At 49.3% G+C, this 20,382-nt stretch overlaps 5 protein-coding genes; 2 read left to right on the top strand and 3 right to left on the bottom strand.

Moving 5' to 3' along the window:
• The first annotated feature begins 1,913 nt into the window (after positions 1-1,913).
• On the top strand, positions 1,914-4,902 carry GSTUM_00003751001 (uncharacterized protein). XM_002837370.2 has 3 exons: positions 1,914-2,244; positions 2,314-3,551; positions 3,611-4,902. Exons 2-3 carry the CDS (start codon positions 3,519-3,521, stop codon positions 4,850-4,852), a joined length of 1,275 nt encoding a protein of 424 aa, XP_002837416.1. The 5' UTR covers positions 1,914-2,244; positions 2,314-3,518; the 3' UTR covers positions 4,853-4,902.
• A 464-nt stretch (positions 4,903-5,366) lies between these two features.
• GSTUM_00003750001 (uncharacterized protein) lies at positions 5,367-6,933 on the bottom strand (the record flags this gene model as incomplete). XM_002837369.2 has 4 exons in its annotated part: positions 5,367-5,663; positions 5,725-5,867; positions 5,919-6,587; positions 6,659-6,933. 4 exons carry the CDS (start codon positions 6,931-6,933, stop codon positions 5,485-5,487), a joined length of 1,266 nt encoding a protein of 421 aa, XP_002837415.1. The 3' UTR covers positions 5,367-5,484.
• Positions 6,934-7,544: 611 nt separating this feature from the next.
• Positions 7,545-9,040, bottom strand: GSTUM_00003749001 (uncharacterized protein). XM_002837368.2 has 2 exons: positions 8,608-9,040; positions 7,545-8,293 (listed from the first exon to the last, which is right to left on the bottom strand). The coding sequence occupies exons 1-2, from the start codon at positions 8,830-8,832 to the stop codon at positions 8,225-8,227; spliced, it is 294 nt and encodes a 97-aa protein (XP_002837414.1). The 5' UTR covers positions 8,833-9,040; the 3' UTR covers positions 7,545-8,224.
• A 2,658-nt stretch (positions 9,041-11,698) lies between these two features.
• On the top strand, positions 11,699-15,177 carry GSTUM_00003748001 (uncharacterized protein; the record flags this gene model as incomplete). XM_002837367.2 has 7 exons in its annotated part: positions 11,699-11,905; positions 12,027-12,068; positions 12,234-12,312; positions 12,373-13,521; positions 13,577-14,359; positions 14,421-14,664; positions 14,739-15,177. Exons 1-7 carry the CDS (start codon positions 11,759-11,761, stop codon positions 15,175-15,177), a joined length of 2,883 nt encoding a protein of 960 aa, XP_002837413.1. The 5' UTR covers positions 11,699-11,758.
• A 2,526-nt stretch (positions 15,178-17,703) lies between these two features.
• On the bottom strand, positions 17,704-20,009 carry GSTUM_00003747001 (uncharacterized protein). XM_002837366.2 has 1 exon: positions 17,704-20,009. The coding sequence occupies exon 1, from the start codon at positions 19,226-19,228 to the stop codon at positions 18,263-18,265; it is 966 nt and encodes a 321-aa protein (XP_002837412.1). The 5' UTR covers positions 19,229-20,009; the 3' UTR covers positions 17,704-18,262.
• Positions 20,010-20,382: the final 373 nt, after the last annotated feature.

Genomic DNA, 20,382 nt, shown 5'->3' with positions numbered 1-20,382 from the left:
CTTGGGCCTTCGTCGGGGAGTTTTAACATTCTTGAACCGAATTATGCTAGGTGGGAGACCATTTTCACACTTGCATGGGATAACCGGGTGGTAGGAATATGGTTAGGAGTGGGAAGAGTGATACATGGTGAATATAAGGTGACTTATAATACGATACCGCCTGTATGATATCTTTTCTTCTATCGCACTGCTGAATCACCGGGGCTGAGCCACCGGGGGCTCTTACCGCACCTACGCGGCCAACTATTTTGCCCTCTTCGGTGGTGAGTCCAGCAAGGAGCCCATAACCGGCCCATCACATAACATCAGCCCTCCTGCCCTCCATCCTACCCCCCTCCTCCATAATTTAATCCCAGAGGGCATAGTATCATACTCACTACTCCTAAACCGCTCCTCTCCTCCTCCTATACCGCCACGACCCAAATTTCCACATCCCCGCCAACTCCCCCTAATAACCACAATCGCCCACTCCAACCAACGTCATGCGCACAGTCCAATCCCCACCCATACCCACAACGAATTTCTATCATATGCCGCATAACTAGTCGCAGCAACGGCTTCATAACTCAACGCCCCGATTTTGCGCCGATGCCGACCACACCGGGTGCGAAGTCAGGGTGCGGACATGGAGCCGATCTGGTGGCGGGCTGCGGCGTTGATGATACCCGGACAGTTTGCGCCGAAGGGGCGAAAGCGGGATTGTGATTTCGGATACGCACTCCGCTGGGCTGATATCGGCGGAATTTCGGCGGCTATGGACTCGCCCCTTGATTGCGGAGGCGGAGGCGGAGGCAGCGGTTGCCCAGGGGCTTAGGTAGTGGGCGGCCTCCGTGAGCTAGGTGTGGTGTGCGGTGTGAGAAGGTAATATCATAGTTATGGGGCCACTTTTACGATAGGAAATAAAGGTAGCCTAAGGTATTCGCCGGGCTTAGACTGAGCCCGCCGCCCGGCCATAACGCCTAGCGGAGCATAGCATATATATCATGGTAATCGTGATTCTACCTTTTCAGATAGCCAGAAGAACCACCACCCCCCAACGATCTTGGTCCCATGCTCTATCAATTGGACCATCACATTGGCCATTCATCCCCCCGAGGTCGAAAAAGTGCGTTTCGAGCGGGTCCACAAGATTTATATGCGGAAAAGGCCTGGAGGACCCACATAAACATTTTCTTTTTTGAAAAAAATGAAAAAAAGACCCGGGGGATGAATGCCCATTAACTCTCCCTGTTCCACCCTTCCCTTTCCCCAAAATGCAGTAAGAGCGAGTACCTACAAACCCGCGAACCCCTGATGTATATAACGTAAGGTTTGAGCTCTCCAGCGGCTATGCAAGTGTGCTAAGGGGTTTACGCTGCGGCACAGCATCTGGGGAAGGGGCTCTACGATACGTTGTATGTGTGGCCGTGGGTATCATACCCGGTCTGGAAGGAGTGGTCGAGGTACGGTGCATGGTGGTAAGCCCCCCCCACGAGGTCCGACCGGTCTGATACAGTACTGTGGCCGAGTACGGTGGTGTATAGTACGGCACAGTATGATACCATGCCGGTATTCATAGCAAGAACTGGTTGAAACATACTCATAGATGACGAAAAAATAGTTCTGCATCGAAAGGAAGTCTTACGAGACCTCTTAACTAGGACTCCCAAAGGAATTCCACCATGGATATTATTGTGGCGGTCAGTCGCTCACTCCCATTCATCCCTTTCGCCCGATAGACTACCACGATACCGGTGGACTACCGGTGTGATATGTACTTGTACTCGCAGGGTGCGGTTGTCATTGGTTGGCCGGCCAACAACCCCATAATTTACCCCACACAATTCAACCCGTCATCAATGTGCCCCGCCAAGCCCTACCTTCCCCCACACTCTATCTCCCACGAGGTTATGACAGGGTATCATAGTTGCATACTAATACATCTCCTCTTCACCACCATCGTCTTCGTCGGCGTCTTCTCCATACTCTCTCTATCCATCTACCAGCATTACAGTCTCTCGGGGCTTATGCATATATTGTGACGGTGTCAGCATAGTCCGCAAGTGCTCCACGAGTTAAAAAGTCGATTCGACACCAGTACGAGTTAGAGGGAGGAGGCTTTCAGCAGTTGACCGTGTACCATACTGTATAGTATTGTACGAGTAGTGGATACATATTGCCCCGTACCAGTGTCGCACGATAACCTACACATCTGTAGAATACCATACAAAGCACTCATCAGGATGAGCAAACCCTCACCAAATGGTTCCAGCCCCCCCTCCTCCCTCCCTTCCTTCCCCTCAACTATCCCATAGGCTAATATCATACTCACAGACCTCCCAACAATCCTCTCAAACCTAGCACTCACCTCCACTTCCGCCCCAACAAACCCTCCCCGCAGACTAAAACGCAAGCCCAAAACCCTCGACTCGTGGGAAGACGCCTCCATTTCATCATCACCATCCTCCTCGGAAGACGAATCAGATCGCCCCTCTCCACCACCGCCAACGCCCACGACACCCTTCACCCAGACGCACACTAGGAATTCGTCTTCGGTGTCCTCGATCGCTTCCCCGCGCGAGACTATTACTACTCCCGCCGCCGTCGTGCCCGCGGCGGTGACGGCGGGGGAGAGGGGTGGCGGGGGGGAAAGGCCCGTGACGACGGATGCCGTTGCCCGAAGGATGATTTCAGCCTCGTTGGGTGTTAGGGCTAAGAGCACCAAGGAGCAGCGCGAGTACGACGCGGCGGTGAAGGCTGCTGAGCGGAAGAGGAGGGAAGGGGAGAAGGAGAGGGGTAGACTTGAAGAGGAGGAGAGGGAGAGGGTCAGGAGGGGGATTTGGGAGGATTAGATTGGGGTATTTGGGGTATTTGGGGTATTTTGGCTAATTTTTTTTTTTTTTTTTTTCTGGGGGGTGGGTTATTAAAACGGAGGAGGGTTATTGAATGTTATTATGTTATATGTACGAGAAGATGAGGTCTCATCAAGGAAGTAAGAAAGAAAGTAAAAAAAAATTTTCTTTCCCCACGATAATTCAGGGCTGCAGAGCGTAAAAAAACCAGAGCCCCGCAAACCAGGCTCGAAGATCAAGGCAGTTGATAAAACGAGTCCATCATCAAAAAAATTTCCTTCGTAAAGAGTTGCGGGCTACTAATTCGCCATCCCGGTATTCGAATTGGAAAATCAACTGCGGTAGAGGTAAACCTGGCATGATATCGTATCTCCACCGATTTTGTTGCAGGCGGTGGTTGTGGCCCACACCAACGCCAAATGCCACAGATAGTGCAAGCCAAGCCAAGACAAAAATCACATCTGATGATTCGGCGGGGCGCCGGGGGCCAAATCCTGGGAAGCCACGGCGGCATGAGGTTGAACCGGGTTGTGCTCTGGCGCTTGCTTGGTCCTTTTCAAAAGCGGGAGCTTCACCGTCATTTTCCCCATTCCCCCTCCTTCCTTCTCCCAACGTGGCTCTGACGACGTCGGCTACCGTACCACAATATACAAGTAGCGGGTAGATACAGTATCATACTTGGCAGTAATGGCGGGTTCGAATAAACTTAAGCTAGCAATCGTAACCTTCCCCCCCCTCCCCCCTCCCTTGCACCGCTAACTTTCTTCTATTTTCTCCAGGTCCTCCTAACAGTCTCGGCCTTCCTCTACAAAGCCATAACTCAACGTAGCCCACTCTACCTCCTTGCTCCTCCCTTCCCCCTCCCCCCTTCAATCTCTAGCAGCTGCAGCAAGAACTTTCCAGAGCTCTTACGAAATTGCGAGGACTTCTCCATCCTTCCAAACACAACCCTACTATTCCTCTCGTGCGACCGTTCACGTCGAGAGTGGTATCACGCCTTCCGCGCGTTTCCCCCTGACGTGCCGAAGGGCGAGATATTCATCTGGGACTATGACAAGCCGGAAGTCGAGCCAACGCTGTTGTCCGGAGCAGAGAGTCTGGATGACGACTTTCACCCCTTGGGGGTCAGCGCTGTACCGAGGGAAGAAGGGGGTGAGGTGAGGCTATTCGTAACGAATCAGGCAAAGAAGGAGGCCAGGATCGAAGTGCTCGATGTGGACCTGGAAACCAGGACCGCGCGACACAAGCGCAGTCTGACGGACGCCAAGATATTCTCCCCGAACGGCATAGTCGGCGTCGACGAGAACTCGTTCTTCATCACGAATGACGGCTTCTTCTCAAGAAGGTGGAGCACAGCTCTCCTGTTCGAGGTCATCCTTGGCGCCCCTGGGGGACAGGTCGTGCACGTCTCCATCCCCCCATTAGCCTCCGCGACGGGCAAAGACTCGGTGGACGCTTACAGCGTCGCTTGGATCTCACTCGCGAATGGCCTCGCACTCGACCATGTCAAGCAGAAATTGTACGTTGCCAGCAGTACGCATGGCGTGTACACTTATTCAATCCCGGATATGTCGCGCCCCTACCTTACCGTTCCGGAGTCGTTCCATCGCACGCCCTTCGCGACGGACAATCTGCATTTAGGTCCTACTAGCCGCCTGTTCGCCAGCGGGATCACCTCGCTCGGTGACTTTGCCACGAGTATGCTCTCCGAGGGAATTGTGGGCCCCGCAGCATGGACTGCGGAGTTGCTACCCCGGGTGGATCCTAGTGATAAGAGGGAGGCAGCTCTACGCGCCTTGGATCCGGCCAACAGCCCGCTCCGGAAGGAAGAGTGGGTGTGGAGGAGTGTGTACTTGGACGATGGAAAGTTCTTTGGCGGGGTTAGTACCGGAGGCATTGTGGATATGCAGGGGACGTTTGTCGGGGTTAGTGTTGTGGGGAAGGGAGTCTTGGTTTGTAAGAGGGTTATCGAGAGGCCGGGAGTTCTTGTTGGGGAGGAGAATGTTAAGGAGGAGTTATAGATGGTTATCATCGGGAGAATAGCAGTTCAATTATTTGATTTTCTTGCGAGTCGATGAATATATATCTTGTAAAATTTTGCGCTCGGGTAATCCCTCCCTTGCCCAAAGGCAAACAAGCACTCTACATCCACAATGGTATAACGTAATCAATCTCTTGACACCGGCCTACGATAACTTAAACCTATCCTTCGCAAGTCAAAAACCCATCCATCCATCCACCCTTGCTCCCCACAAAACATCACTCATAATCCTTTCCAGCCCAAATATCACCACAATACATCCATCCACCTTAGATAATTGAGCCGTGTGTTATGTCATTCCGGTTATGATACCTCCTCTGGTAGGGTGTGGCATTATTATTATTATTATTTTTGCTCGTTTTTATGTCTTGGGGGAACAGGGAGCTGGACGGCTCACCTTTTGCTGTGCCTTTTTTTCGCACTCCTTACCTCCAGGTAAGAAAATCTTGACCCAGCGCAAGGCCCAATTGTTCGAGATTCTACGGCACCATAGCTCATGTCACGCCTCCCCAATACTTAAATCACATGGAGCCCCTAAATGATATTTCATCCAAACTGCCACCCACGCAACCCAAACCAGATGAAAACGAAAAACGGAATAACCCCCCCCCCCTAAGGAGCCTTATAATACTTTGTCTCTACAAAAGGCATTTTTGTCACAGTCCCGCTGCGTTCCTTTCCACGAACCTTGATACCAACTTCAGTACCCTGCTTGTGGAAGCCGCTCTGGATGTAGCCCATAGCAATGTTTTTGCCAAGGGTCGGGGAGGGGCAACCAGATGTTATTTTCCCTGTAGTTGCTGGTGTTAGCTCTGCAGCGAGGGAGGTGGAGGAAATCGGTAGGCGTAATACCAATAACGTCATCCGTCCCCTTCTCCACAATCTCTGCGTCTTCTCTGGCTGGTGGACCCTCAACGATAAAGCCAACCCGGCGTCTAGGAACAAAACTCCAGCTGTCGTATTGTCTACTGATTATTTCTGCGCCGAGGAAATTGCTAACCCACGGTTAGTATTTAGTGAATTAGTCTACCTCGGAAAAAACCCACCCATCCATAGCTCTTGTCTTCCCTACTAGCCACTTGAGTCCCCCCTCGATTGGTGTAGTAGTATCATCCAGATCATGCCCATAGAGGCACATTCCTGCTTCAAGTCTAAGACTATCTCTAGCTCCTAGACCAGAAAGCCTAATCCTATCACCAGTAGATCCTACATCCAACAAGCCCATAGTAACCGTTTCAGTGTTCTTTTCAGAAATGGAAATCTCGAATCCATCCTCTCCGGTGTATCCTGCACGCGCAACGTGTAGTTTTTCACCGAGAGATGGAATCTCAACAAACATTGAAGTGCCAAAGTACAGTTTCGAAAGATCTACCGGGGAGCCGGTCAAGCCGGTAAGGTACTCCGTCAATATATCCTTTGCCAAAGGCCCTTGCAAGGCAACCAAGCCTTGTCCAATGAGAACTTCATGTTTAATGTCCGAAGAAGACAAGTGCCTCATATTCCTAGCCATATATGCAAGATCCTTATCTTTGCACGCAGCATTAGTAACGATGTAGAAATCCTCGGGCCCATGCGAGGTGATGATCAAATCATCCACTATCCCACCAGTAGTCGGATGCAAAAACACCGAAAGCGTAGACTGAAACTGCGGCAGGCGTGTGAGATCCGAGGGGGTAACGAAGTGTAAGAAAGGCAATGCTCCGGGACCGGTTAAACTATACAATCGCATTCCATTATCTTTCCCCATCCACATAAATCTCGACCGGGAGAACGATTGGAAACAAACCGGTGCTGAACCATATGGGAAACATCAAACAGCCCGGCCTTCTCCCTGACCCAATTATGACTCTCTCCCACACTCTCTCCGGAGTAAAGCACGGGCATAGAGTACCCCGCGAAGGGAACCATCTTCGCTCCCTTCGCAACATGGAGGTCGTGGAGGGGAGTCTTCGCAAGAGTTCCAGGAGCAGCATCACTGTAAAACCTTGAGAATGCATTGAACTTCGAATTGACAGCAATTCGAAGCGTCGAGGCCAGTCTAGCAGTACGTGGGAGCAACATTGCGATGAATCGATGTGGATGTAGGGGGAGTCGGTGGAGGAGGGAAAGCCGCAAGGGTCTTGGACGAAAACCCGCCGGTATCGATAAGTGCACGTGATGCACGGTTTACACCGAGTAACCGCAGTTTGGGACCAGCTTATTATATACTTGAGAGGGTAGCTCAAATCTTGACGATCTTTGTCCTGGCGGTAAATGGGAGGAGATCTGCTAGATGTTTAGTGGAGTGTTGCTTCGGGGGAACTGTTGGCTGCGGTAAGGTGATTGAAACGGGGGTCACAAGATCTCACTCGTGTTTGCCCAGTTTCCGAGACAAAACAAGCTTTGAGAATCCGAGCCAACTTATGCCGTGGGGTCAGCCGAGTAATCTGTCTAGGATAAGTTCCACCCACACACGTGACACGCCTATTGGGTTCACCGTGCGAGCTATGGAGGGCCCCATAGTCTGCCCCCCCGTAACGCAAGAAATACCAAACTCCGAACTGTCACGACGCACAGAATCATGCTACAATAACACAAATCTCGCAAGTCAGGGTTCAAATAACCCGCAGACTGTCGCGGCGAACCGAACACTTGGACGCGTGTACTATGTAGCGTTTATCGAGTGATGGTTTGTGACAGAATTTGTCTTTTATTCCTTCTCGGTAGTCAGGAGCAGATAGATAGTGGATAACAATTCTCTGCCCATGGATTCTACCCTCAGCCCCTCCCACAAACTAATTCGGGAAATAGGCGTCGAAAGTGGGAATCAAAAAAACAAAGAACAAACAAATAAAAAAACACCCAAGACATAAGAGACCGGCGAATAGCGCACCACACAAAGAAAAATAGATAATGGCCAGCGATAATAGGAATCAAACGAAAGAAAAATGTCACTCATAGGTCGTGCGCTTCTTGGCTTTTCCATTTCCCCGAAGAAAAAAGGTTATCACTCCTTGGTTCCGAAATGCTCGCTAGTATCGTGTTGTGTTTTTGTCGTGTATGTATAAAGATTAGGCCTCCTTTCAAAGCACACCCTCCCGCCCTCTTTGTCCACCCACTGCTTGGAATGAGAAAAGAGTAGAAACCCCTACAAACAACATGAATTATAGGTGCACTTCCACATAGTGAACCAAAGCCAGAAGAAAAGCAAAAGAGAAAAAAATAGCAAACTGCAAAGCCATTCAAAGAATCAGCCCGCCCCCCCTTCTCATCCCATCCGTATCGCGAGTATCCGAGTTGTTGATTAGCTGAACTCTCCGATGCGAGCGAGATTCGCCGGAGGTTGGGGCGGCTTAGAAGTGGTGGTTTTTTTTTAGAAGGAGGATCCACCTCCGATTTGCTCTTGGTGAACCTCAAGTGTATCTCCATCTTGCATATCGAGCTGCATATCCATTAGTGGGGTGTCGGTAATATCGGGCATAACAGGGAAATAGGGGCGTGGGGTAAATTGGAGAAGAAGGGTGTGATCTGGCAAGATTCAAGAATCTCAAAGGCCAAAGGCAAGGAAGTAAGTGACCAGTGAGAGGAAATAAAAAAGAGCAGAATCAAGGAATCTTAGAAAATTGCCCCCTCGTCCCAGAACGATGATAAGGTCGCCACTGGAATGGAATAGAGGTGGGTATGATAAGAGATACGAATAAGAAACTGGGGTAAGAGAGGGGAAATAGGATCAAATTTTTTAAAAAAGAGACCTACACTCTCAGGCGAATCCCCGCCCTGGACGCGAGTTCCGTCAAAGAGGAATCTCACTGAATTGGGGGCCTTCCCCTGACGATCGCAAAAAGCATCCATCAACTTTTTGAGCTGAGTGGTTCTCTTGATCTTGAAAAAAACCTCATTGTTGCCATCGGTAACCTTGATATTCAAGTGTTCGCTGGCGGTTTCCTCCGGCTTGGGGTCGTTTGGTGCATCTGTCGACATGGTTTAAAGCGTGTTCGTTCGAAGTTTGGGGACTGACGCGATGGATTGGTGGAGCGAGGTCAGGTTCCGTGAGAGTGGACGGTGAGCAAAGGTTGTGGAGGAGCGGAGGACGAAGGCGAAGGAGTAAGAAGGTTGGACGAGCCTAGTGGTTGGTTGTGAGAAGGTTTTTGACTTAGCCAGATTTGTGGGAGGGGAGGGGCGAGGGTTGGAATTGGGTTGCTTCGTTGAGGAAGATCCCGAGACAGGTTGCCATCAGGCAGCCGAGCCAGGATGGGGCGGGGGCCCAGACAGGCAGCACGGGAAACCTTTGTGATGGACTACTACAATCGATCTTGCCCGACGCCATTGACTTCATACTAGTAATTATGAACTCCCACTCGTTTGTATCATAAATCCAATATATTGTACGAGTACACAGATTGCGTACAAGAATATTGTGCAATATCGTACAAGACCGTATCAAAATTATTGTATGAGTACAGACCCTGAATTGTGCACACAGTACTAGTACAGTGCCCTGTCTGTATCGATATCACTACTATTTCTCTATCACACGGCACTGGGGTTGTATGGACTTTAGATGCATTTCGTTCCCGCCTGGTTCTGCAATCGCTGTCATGATGATGACTTCACTGTTGAGACCCAGCCCTTTGTCCTGCATACCGCAGATAAACTCCATCTCCTCCCATTGATGATGGTCAAGAACAGGCCAGGAACATCCCATATTAATAAGATCGTTACTTCCCAATCAATCCCTCAAAGAAGCAATCATGGTATGCTCCACAGCCGCACATTAAACACAATGGCTACGGCTGAGCTGATATTCAAATGTCCACAGCCGACCTCAATAGAGGAAGCTTTGAAGACGGACCCACCATGTCATCCCCGCGCTGTGAGTCACATCTTCCCGTCACGCACCCCACTGCGTCAGGACTCTTACTCATGTGGCGGGGGGGGGACAGTGCGCCATTCAGGATTGCCTCCAGAAGAATAATTATAACGAATCCCGCTGCATAGACTTGATTGACGCCTTGTACGACTGCTGCTCCAGACTCTACAAACGAGACGGTCCCGGAGCGAATAGTACATGTTGTCCGAAGGAGAGCCTGTTGAAGCTTAAGATCAAGCAGAGGGCGGATGAGAGGGGATCTCGGGGGGCGGAGCTTCACCAGACGAGAAGACATTGATGCGGGAAGTTTCGATGTCATAAACGTGGAGACTTGCTATATGACAGATATGAGTACCCGGGAGATGTTTTCGCACAGGAGGGGCCATCCTGCGGGTTAACCTAAACTAACCCGCTTACCAACCTTCTATGGGTACTTGTCATCTAGATTTACAACATGATTGAATCCAGACAACTTTATTCATCGATGAGAGCCATCTATGTTTCGTCTGGGACGAGGCTCTGAAATTTACCGAAACTTTGCGCCGCAACCACGTAGTTCGAATGAGGCATGATAGAGTGAATCTCAAATGTAACAGTCCTCTACCTAACAAAACCAACAGGTTCGATCAAAGGGATTATAACCCGAGATACAAGTAATATGACGCACGTTCTCCTCCAGGGGAGAGGGGGGGGGGCAAAACTGAATGAAAAACACCGACCTATGATAGGTGCAGGGAGAAGGAAGACAATCAGCACTTTGGTGAGATATGGTGCAGTAAATGGCTCCCGGAACCAGGACACCAAAGACAGCAATGGTCTATCATACCGAATCTCGTTCCTTCTAGGCTTCTGGGGTCTCCCAGAACGAAACGGATTCATGATATGATGCACTGAATCACTAAATTCGAGTCGATGGAAAGATGCCGAACAAATGCTCCTTTTTGTTGCGATTACCACATCTTACAAAGGCCATTAACTAACTGGTCTACCGGTAGACCAATACCCATCCATCCACGGTACTTGAGCAGGGCGTTCTATCCAGCAGTTAAAACACTTCCATCGTGTAAGTAGAATATCGAGATGGTGAACCAGGGCAGCAGTCGAGTACCAAGAACGCGCGTAATCTACATTTACCAACGCATGCAGATACAAATTCTCGGGTTCTCGTATTCCAGTGCTGGTACTGTAGATGCCCCCCACCACGACCAACAGACGGAAGCACGGACGAAAGGGAGACACTGGAATCAGTGGAATGTGTTGAATACGGTAGATTTACTATAGCCCTAGGCTCCAATCTAACACTCTGGGTCGGATCGGTCGTGTATCATATGTGCTGCGGGCAACCACACAACACACAACTCATCAATCTTCCCCACCATCATCAAAATCCGTCTCATCAGGATGATACCAACAACCCCCCTCTGCACGCCTACAAGTTGCGCCCTATGTTGTATGAAGAGTAAGAGTAAAAATAGACAATTGAATGTGCAACCCCATAAACGCTGGGCCCGCAAAATCCCTTGGAGGAAGCAAGGCAGCAAGAATTAGGGAGGTAAACAAATCCTCTAAGGACACGTTGAGCACGCTGAGGGCCGGTCTTGCCAGCCGTACAAACACTGAAGGAATCAATCTGTACCGAGACTCTAATTAGCGCCTAAAAATGACATTGAGGAGGAAAGAGGTTTGGAGGGGATCTCGCGAATTTATAGCCAAGCGGTTGTGATGCCAAGACAACAGAACAGCCTGTACGAGTACTGTACTCGTACCAGTGCACTCCTCCTGTTTCTTCTCATTGAGGTTGGAAAGTGGGGGCAGGAACAATGCGTTTGTTTTTCTTTGTCAGCACCGATTCCTCCTGAACAAAGGCTTTATCCTGCCGACCTCGAATTCTGCCTGGACAGGAAGTGATCTGCATTGGACCGTTGCAACCATTTCCAACTGACTGCCAGTGCAATTCAATTTATCCCGAAAACGCGACAACCACTAGAGAACATCTTAACCACCAACAACCAAAAATATACCAACCATCGCCACAAGATGGCCCCTATGATGACGTCCAATTCCCCCGCTTTGGCCTTCGGATCACAGAAGCCAGCTTTTTCTTTCGACATGCAAAACTCCCGTGGAAGCAACCTTTTCTCCAGTGCTAGACCAGCAGCGGCAGCAGCAGGTCCAAGGGTGCAGGTACGTGACTTTCCTTCGTGTCCGATGGAGATTGGCTCTTGCCAAAATAGTGGATTGGGCACCGGAAACACAAGCCAGAATGCGCAATATGGGCTGACACCGTGGCTCTCTATTTCTATAGGCTCAACAAATGGAAGGAAGCTGGGATATCATGGGTGATGATGTACGTTACCTCTTGTTGCGATCTCGCACTCCTCGCACATACCTCTCCACCCCCCCACCAGCATCACCGCTGGCATTTGCGGGGCTCTGCGTCGCTTCACCCTTCCTCTCTCCGTTCTATCTCGTGGAATTTCTAGAATAATGGCTCATGGTTTCATCGATGCAGGTGAGCGACGGAGTCCGTAACGACAACGACGAGGACGACGACTCTAGAGCTTTAACCTCTGAGGACGACGAACAAGAGGGTACTGCCACCCTCCATGTTTTCCTGGTTTCTCCGCCCAGGGTATTGACAGTCGTGATAGAAACCATGCCCCACTCTCCCGGCGCCCCGGACGGTGGCATCTTCGATCAGGAGTGGCCGGAGGTCGATGCGTTTGCCATTGCACTAAACTCCTCAAACCTCCTCCAATCCGCAGATCCTAACTCGGCACAGGCTGCGACATCCGGCTATGACCTGATCGAGCGATTCAAGAATGTATCTGGGGCTCAACTTGACGAAGTCAAGGCTGCGCATATGCCAGAGCTATCGCACGAAAGCACCTCTGATGTTGTGCACTGGGAGCTGGAGCACCAAACTTGGGAACTATTCGGCACCCTTTCGTCGCATCGACTTGAAGGTAGAATTCAATCACAGGATCTACCGGCAGAGCTTGCAAACAACAAGTACACAAGTAATCAACGTCTACGACAGCATCTTCGTGAAACCGATGCCAAGTTCCGAGAATGGTGTTTGATTTTGCAATGGTTGTGTGCGTACGCTCCGGACCCGTCGGATCTCTTTGATAATATCGAGGAGCTTGGTGGGAAGGGGGGGTGGATGTACACCAAAGAGAGCCTAAAAGCAGAGAAACGTCTTCGCGGGAGAAGGGGGAAGGCGACTCTGGTCTTTGGTTCTCTTGGAGGCGGAAGGTCGGGCAACAAAATCACCGAATTAGATCCTGACGCGCCCAGTAGACAGCGAAAACAGTTGGAGAATGAAGATGAGGAATCCGAGAGATTCCTTTTCAGGGCTATCTGGGTGTTTCTGCGGAAGGGAGATCTGAAGGGTGCAAAGGACCTATGCGCTGAGATGGGAGAATTCTGGAGGGCCGCGAGTCTTGACGGAGGAGAGGAGGCGTGGGATCCGATGGTTGACGGCCAACGATTTGACAACCAGTCAGATGAGGAAAGCATGGATATGAGTGAGAATTCCCAACCCGAGGGAGTTACGGGCAACAGAAGGAGGGAGTTGTGGAAGAGAATGTGTTATGCTATCGCGCATCGAAGTGGTGCAGAGGACTGGGAGAAGGCAGTCTATGGAACATTGTGTGGAGACTTTGAAAGTGTATGCGCTCCTGGATCCCTCACAATTTTGACAAGGGAATTATGGTTAGCTAAAATGAGAAAAAAAACAGGTCCTTCCTGTCTGTGCATCGTGGGAGGACCATCTATTTGCCCACATGAATTCACTTGTCGAAGAGTACTATTCCCAGTATCTACTTAGGCATGGACGGCTATCTCCTGCAGCTACGAGTTTCCCCGCCTTTGACTCGACCGCGTTCCACTCCCGCGTCGGAAGCCTCGCTGAAGATGAAACTGTACTCTCTAGAATTATCGATTACCTGGCGTCTTTAGACCATATTAAGGTAGAGTCGAGGGTACCCCTAAGGGTTATCCAAGGATCTTTAATGTCTCTACGCTTTCATGAACTCGTCGATGAGCTCTATCGTCAGTTACTCGCCTTCCGAGACATTCCAGATTATGATCCACTACACGAGGAGGATAGCATAGGCGTAGACGTCACAGACTGCCGGACTCTTCGAATTGTTGTGCATATTTTACTTGTACTCCAACTGCTGAATGCTGGCTTCACCGAGGATACGCCCTTCCACGTACAGGCCGAAGCCTTGATCGCTGCTTATATCGAATTCCTTGCAGAGGCCGGTAAAGTGAAGTTGATACCACTGTACGCAGGACAGCTTTCGCCTCAAAAAGCTATCGATGTCATGGGCACCATCCTCAACAAGATTCGGGAAGAGCCGTTGAGGTTGGAGCTCCTAGAGTTAATGAGGGCGCATAACATCGACTACGTGGGGTGTCTGAAGAAGGGGATGGAGATCGCGTTGGACCTGACAAAAAACCACTACGAGAGCGAGCGGCGGCATGTGGCCACATTATCTGTGACCGTGGGAGAGATACTCGAGGAAGATAACTTGTTGATCCAGGGGTTGGAGTGGTTGGTTCTTGGGGGCGACGAGCTGAAGGCTGAATCGTTAAAGTGCGCGACTGTGATATACAAGCGGTTACTGCGTGAGTAGTTTTGGCTGCTATTAATTCCCTCAAAAAGATGCTTTTTACTGATCGAATTTAGTTTCCGGGCGTCTGGCAGCAGCAAAGAGGGTTTCCCAGACTATCAGGAGCACTGACCTGATTCCTGAGGGCGAAGATGTCAACCATTTCGCTGCCGGGGGCATAATGGAAGATGATGAATTCAGGGGTGTGTTCGATAGCGATGTTGATCAATGGGCTTTGGCAGTCGTGATAGAAATGGAAGTGTTCATCCAAGCACTCGACGAATTGGAAGCGTGGAATGAGCTATTGGGACAGAAGACAAAGTACGAGAGCCCCCATCCCCCCTCCTCCCGACCCCGGAACCCAGGTGGGCGTTCGATCCTAACCATAGCAACAGCAGACACCACCTTGATCGCGCGAGGAAGGCGGCACTCAGCGAGGCTTACAGCTCGACCAACCACAAGTTGGGCAAAGTGATACGATCCTGGCTGCACTCGACTCTCAGCACCGTGCCCCCATTCCCTCCCCAATCTCACATAATAAAGCCATCCTCCATTGTAGCTATCCGAAACATATACATCCCCGAGCTCACATTTGCCCTTCACGACGTCTACATTGAGGCGGGGAAACATGTGAGCAAGAACTTGTTGGGAAACACACTCGAACTGGCAACCGTCGTTGCGGATCCGAATGGGTCTGTGCTCAAGTGCTTCACCGAGACGGCGAGGGTGGAGGAGTACTTGAGGGCACTCGGACTGGCGAGTAGGAGCGTGTTGGGGGCATCTTCTGAGAAGAACAATAACAATAAAGGGTTGGGGATTTGGAAGGTTAGATAGTATCGATCATCACATCATACCTGACTTGTTTATTTGTGTTGTTTTTCTTTCGTTTTGCGTTTCTTTTTTCTTTTCCTCCCGGTCTCCCCGTCTCCCTTTTATTTTTCCACCTCACCTGTCCGTCCATCCATCCATCCATGTATACCAATAGAAATCTATAATATTATTATGATATTTTTATTTTATTTTATTTTTCTGCACAACCTGTATTTGTCCCCTTTCTTTCTGATTTGCCATGTTTTCTCGTACCAAATTTCCTTTTTTTATGAAATGGGGACGAAGGAAGGTGCTTTACGCCAGTTCAGTTTTGTCTTTTTTTTTTTTTTTTTTTTTTGTCCCTCTCCTTTTTTTCTCCATTTCTCCATTTAATTCGTGGGAATAACAATAACAATGCGGAGTTTATCTATCCCCTCCTCTGCCATTTGCTATCTTTCCCTTACCGTATCTTGCTGCCTTGCCTTGTCCATGTCCATGTCAATGTCCATCACTCATCCAGTTCCATCCACTCCTACGTAAGTACAAGTACACACGGTGCAGTCATACAAAGAACGAACCAGTGAGAATGTAGATGGAAAAAAAAAACCCCATGTTACCACCGAACCCCTACCCATTCATCCATCCATCCATCCACCCATCCAGTCAAATCACCTCTCCAAGAAAAAATCCCCAGAATCATCATACGAACCCCACACACACACACACACAGCTGAATCCATAATCTCTCCCCCCCCCATCACCATCACCAAGTAAAGTACCGGTAGGGTACGTACCTTTTATCCACAAACCGTACTTTGTGCTTTTTACCTCATTCTTACACCTCATTTCTTCACCTTCCAACGAGATCCCCCCATTTTCCTCACGGTAACTAACTACCCATCCTTCGCATTCCACCGCAACCAATACTTTAAGATGCCACGAACGTATCAGAATTTTGCGATGGAGATGAGTGATGAGTGGCTGTGTGTGTGTGCGTGTGTTTCTCTCAATCAAGTCCGGTTTGTGAGTGAAAGGGGGAAGAAAAGAAAAAAAGAGTCGGTGACCTAACCAATTATGATAATGCTTTTATATGGTTGGTCGGTAGAGGTTGAGTTGTCGATGCGGACGGATGGACGGAAAGCGGGGGGGGGGAGGCGGGAGCGAGTGAGGGGTTGTGTTCCATCGCTTTTTGGCTATCATACCGACTTTATGTATCATACCGTTAAATTCGTATGGTATGGAAGAAGTATACTAACGCATATTCCACTCCAATCTATCCATCCATCCATCCATCTATCGAAAGGGAGATAATTATGTGGGGGGTCTTGATCGGAACGGGGGAGTTACAGTCGCACACCGGTATCGTACCATAATTATCCTTCACGATTGGATTCTCGACCGAGTAGGGCTCTAGCTAGTTAGCTAGCTAGCTAGACTATGATAGAATTCAATTTCATCCAAGCGTTTGAATTATCTTACTCTATTCACGATTATCATACAGTACAACCTCTCCCCAGGACAGCAAAAGTATATTACTATAGTACTCCGCGCCAACGCCACGGTAGACTACCAAACGCAATCCGCACGCCGAAAGCGGAAATTTTATTTTATATATAGAAATCAACCACCGGATGCATTCAGTCTCCACTGGAAAACCGCAACGAGAAAAGCAAGAAAGGAAAAAGGATAAAGAATGCGCTGGCGATACCCCCCCCCCCCAGGGGTCACGACGTCTCAAGATATGTATGTATGTATGTACAAGTACGCATCACGCATGATTTTTTTTTTTTTTAAAAAAAAAAAGACCCTCCCATTGGAAAACGCATACGACGCACCAGTAACTTGACTTGAAAACTTGACGGTAAGTTCGGGATCGATCGCGCAGGGACGTCGTCGGTTCTTCTTCCTTCACCTTCTTCCCCTTCCAGAAGGGGGGCGGAAAGGGAAGGGAAGGGAAGGGAAGGGATACAGTAAGGCGAGGTTAGCTGTGCGGGGGGGGGAAGGGGGGGTGTTTGGGATAGATTAAGTTACTATACCTTGATAGTTATTGCGTGAAATGATCGCGTAGAGGGTTTATTTTTTTATTTTTTTTTATTTTTTTATAAAAAAACCCTTTCGACAATGCGATGGTTTTAAACATGTGCTCGAAAACCAAAGAATATTTTTCCTTCTTCGCGAGGAGGAGGAGGAGGAACTGGTGCGCTCTAGACTTACAGTGCAGAGCCGCTGACTCCCTCTTTCGCCGCATAACCCGCATAAACCCACCACCCCCCACTCACTCCTTTATTCGTTATGCCATGGTCCGTTTGTTCGTCCATTTGTTCCAGATGGGAAGTTTGTGGGTTTTTGTTTGACTTGTCCATCTTGATCCGGCCTTGGTTGCGGCGCATGTATTATGGATGGGTGGGTAGAGATTAAAAATGGGCGGGCGCGGAGATGGCAACATCGTATGCGCCGGCGCTTAGATAGACTATTGTTAATGTGGGGATGTGGATGAGGAATGAAAAGTTATAAGTACCGGTATTATAAGTTAAGCGCGGGTCACGATAATTTGTTTTTCCTTTTGTTTGTTTGTTTGTGACTTCTTTTTTTAGCCTGTGTATAGTAGATTAGGTTGTGTAGTGGTGGGTATGTACGATACACCATGATAATAATATTATGATAGTGATGATAGGCAAGACAAACCAAAGAAATTTCGTCCATCGTGTATTGTGGCAACAGGAAAAAGTGAGGGAAAAAAAAAAAAAAAAAAAAGACAAGAAAACTAACTATTAGCGTAAAATAAGAAATTAGAAAAAAAAAACCAAAATACAAGTTATTAGACTAATTTTCTTTGGTTCGTTTCGTTTCGTTCTTTCGTTAAAAATGTCGTGATCGTGAAGTGTCATCACCATTCGTTTGCCAAATAAAAATAAAAGAAATGCCACTTGGAGGAAACAAAAACAAACGCCCAAAGATTTCCCATCCACCCATGCTAAACTTGATCCGTCCGTTTCCCAAACAAATGAAAGGCATGAACAAACACTATGAAAATTAATAAAATAAAACAGTAAGGGAATAAGGCAAAACATGATGCGCTAAATATTTCACGAACAATCACCCGCATCCCTCATTCCTCGCCAGAGAGGAGAGTCTCCATGCTAGCGCTCATATTCCTCCCTGGTGCGACTCTCTTGAGGCCGAGTCCGGTGATTCTGGGTGCCTTCGGCAGTGGGTATGGACCGGCTGGTTGTCTCTTTCCTCCTCCAACTCTCTGCTGCTTGCCCCTTCCGCCCTGAACCCTCCTCTTGCTCTGCACGCCCCTCCCGCCCTTCCTGACCGGTTCGACAACTTCCTCGACTTCAATTTCCGCCGCAGCCTTCCATCTTGGCGGAAGGCTCCTCTGCCGTCTTGGCGATTCCTCAGCTGGTAAGATTGTAGGAGAGGTGGAGTACGCTCTCGGGGGGGTGGTAGTCGTTCTGTTACCAGGGCAATCACGCCACAGCCTTCGTCCCTGACGGGGCTCGTCTTCGGTCAGGTATGGTGCGGGATTGGTCGGCGAGGAGGAGGTTGACGATGGAAGGGGTTGCAGCGCTGCGATGTTATCCCTTCGTAACGAGTCGATGAATTGCTCCGTTACGTGGATTGAGCGGCGGTATTTCCCTATCCCTTCCATAGGGCCTAGTGGGGGCAGTGGGTACAACAATGGTGGAGCAGCAGTGGCAGTGGGCTTGGTGGGTGGTGCCGGGGTGGGGGACTTGGTGTCAATTAGTGCATCGTAGGAGATGGGGCTGCGGGTTATGGATGTGTGGCGGCGGTATTCAGGCCTTGGTGATGTGGAGTATGATGTCGATGGCCTGGACCGTACGGGTGAGCAGATGCCCGATGATACAGCCGATGATGTGGAGGACGTGGACGACGAAGATAGTGACGGGGTCATGGCTTCCGATCGTGGGGTTGTGGGGGTGTTGTATGGCGTTGCGGGTACTTCCGGGAACGAAGACCTGCACACAGATTTTTCCCACACCGCTCGGGAGTGCCGTTCGCGTTGTTCGCGGGTAAGCACCCAGTTGAATAATGTGTCCAGAAGACCCATTTTCGCTTCGAATCCAATCTATTTTTTTCCTATTTCGAAAGAAGGAGAAGAAAAAGAAAGGAAGGTCGGTCCTGGATATTTCTTTTACTTTCTTCCCGTTGGGCCGTGTTGTTGTTGCGGTAGCTTTCGTAAAGGTGTGTAGTACCCGTTGCTCTGCGTTGCGTTGGAATAGTAGCTTTAGTAGTGGTGGTGTGGGTATAAAGTGTGGTGGGTGTAGTAGTTGCAGTGGTTGTGTCGGTAAGGTTCGTTGTAGATCAGGGTTCACTTCTCCTTCTTGTAGGGATATCCGAAGAGACTGGGTCGACTGTTGCGGCCTTTAGGCATTGAGGAATTAATATGCTGGTTTTGCAGACCACCAAAAGGAGCAGAAGAAGGATATGATTATTTTTTTCCTCAATAAATAAAACGAAGAGGAACCAGGTAGATGGTAAATGGTTCCTCCACCTCTTATTTAAGGTGTGATGTTGGGGGTGGGGGGGGGAAGAATGAAAGGAGGAGTTATGGAAGAAAAAATGTGCGTATGGTGTGGGGTATTCGTGGGAACCTTTTAATTCAATCTTTCTCCCTTCCTCTCTTCCTTCTTCTCGTTAGAGGATGAAAGTGAGAAAGAAACACCAACGATTATGTATGAAGAGTGGGGAGTTGATATATTCGATGAGGAGTAGCAGTTGTAGAAAAATTCCAAGGACGAGGGGTGAGTTGATGTTTATGTACGGTAGTTTGTTGTTCGAAAAAAAAAAAATAATAAGAAGGAGACGAGGGGGAAACGTGTGAGTGTGCGTGAGTGTGTGTGTGGAGTTGTGGTAAATATTATGTGTGTGAGTTGTGGGTCTCCTACTTTCGTTGTTGTGGGCTGCGGAGGAGGCAGTGGTATTTAGCTGCGTGAGTTGTGTCCCCAACTCATCAGTTTTTTTGTGTGGGGGGAAGGATAAAGGTACTCGCCAGCGGACCAAAGAGGCATAGAATGTCTTTGACTGGGCCCTTCCCCCCTCTCTCTGACCCGGAGACAGATGGATGGATGATGGATGGACACAGAAATGGGAGCTGCCCTTTAGAAATGAGAAGAGGGAAATCTCCGACGTCCACTGCTACACCCAGATCTGAGCCAGACAGCGAACGAATGCCCGCACACGATGCGGTGTCTGCGTGGGTAT

This window comes from Tuber melanosporum, assembly GCF_000151645.1.
Source record: "Tuber melanosporum whole genome shotgun sequence assembly, scaffold_189, strain Mel28".
NCBI classification, from domain to species: domain Eukaryota; kingdom Fungi; phylum Ascomycota; class Pezizomycetes; order Pezizales; family Tuberaceae; genus Tuber; species Tuber melanosporum.
Note: the sequence above shows the minus strand (reverse complement) of the source record. Positions and strands in the feature narration are given on the sequence as shown.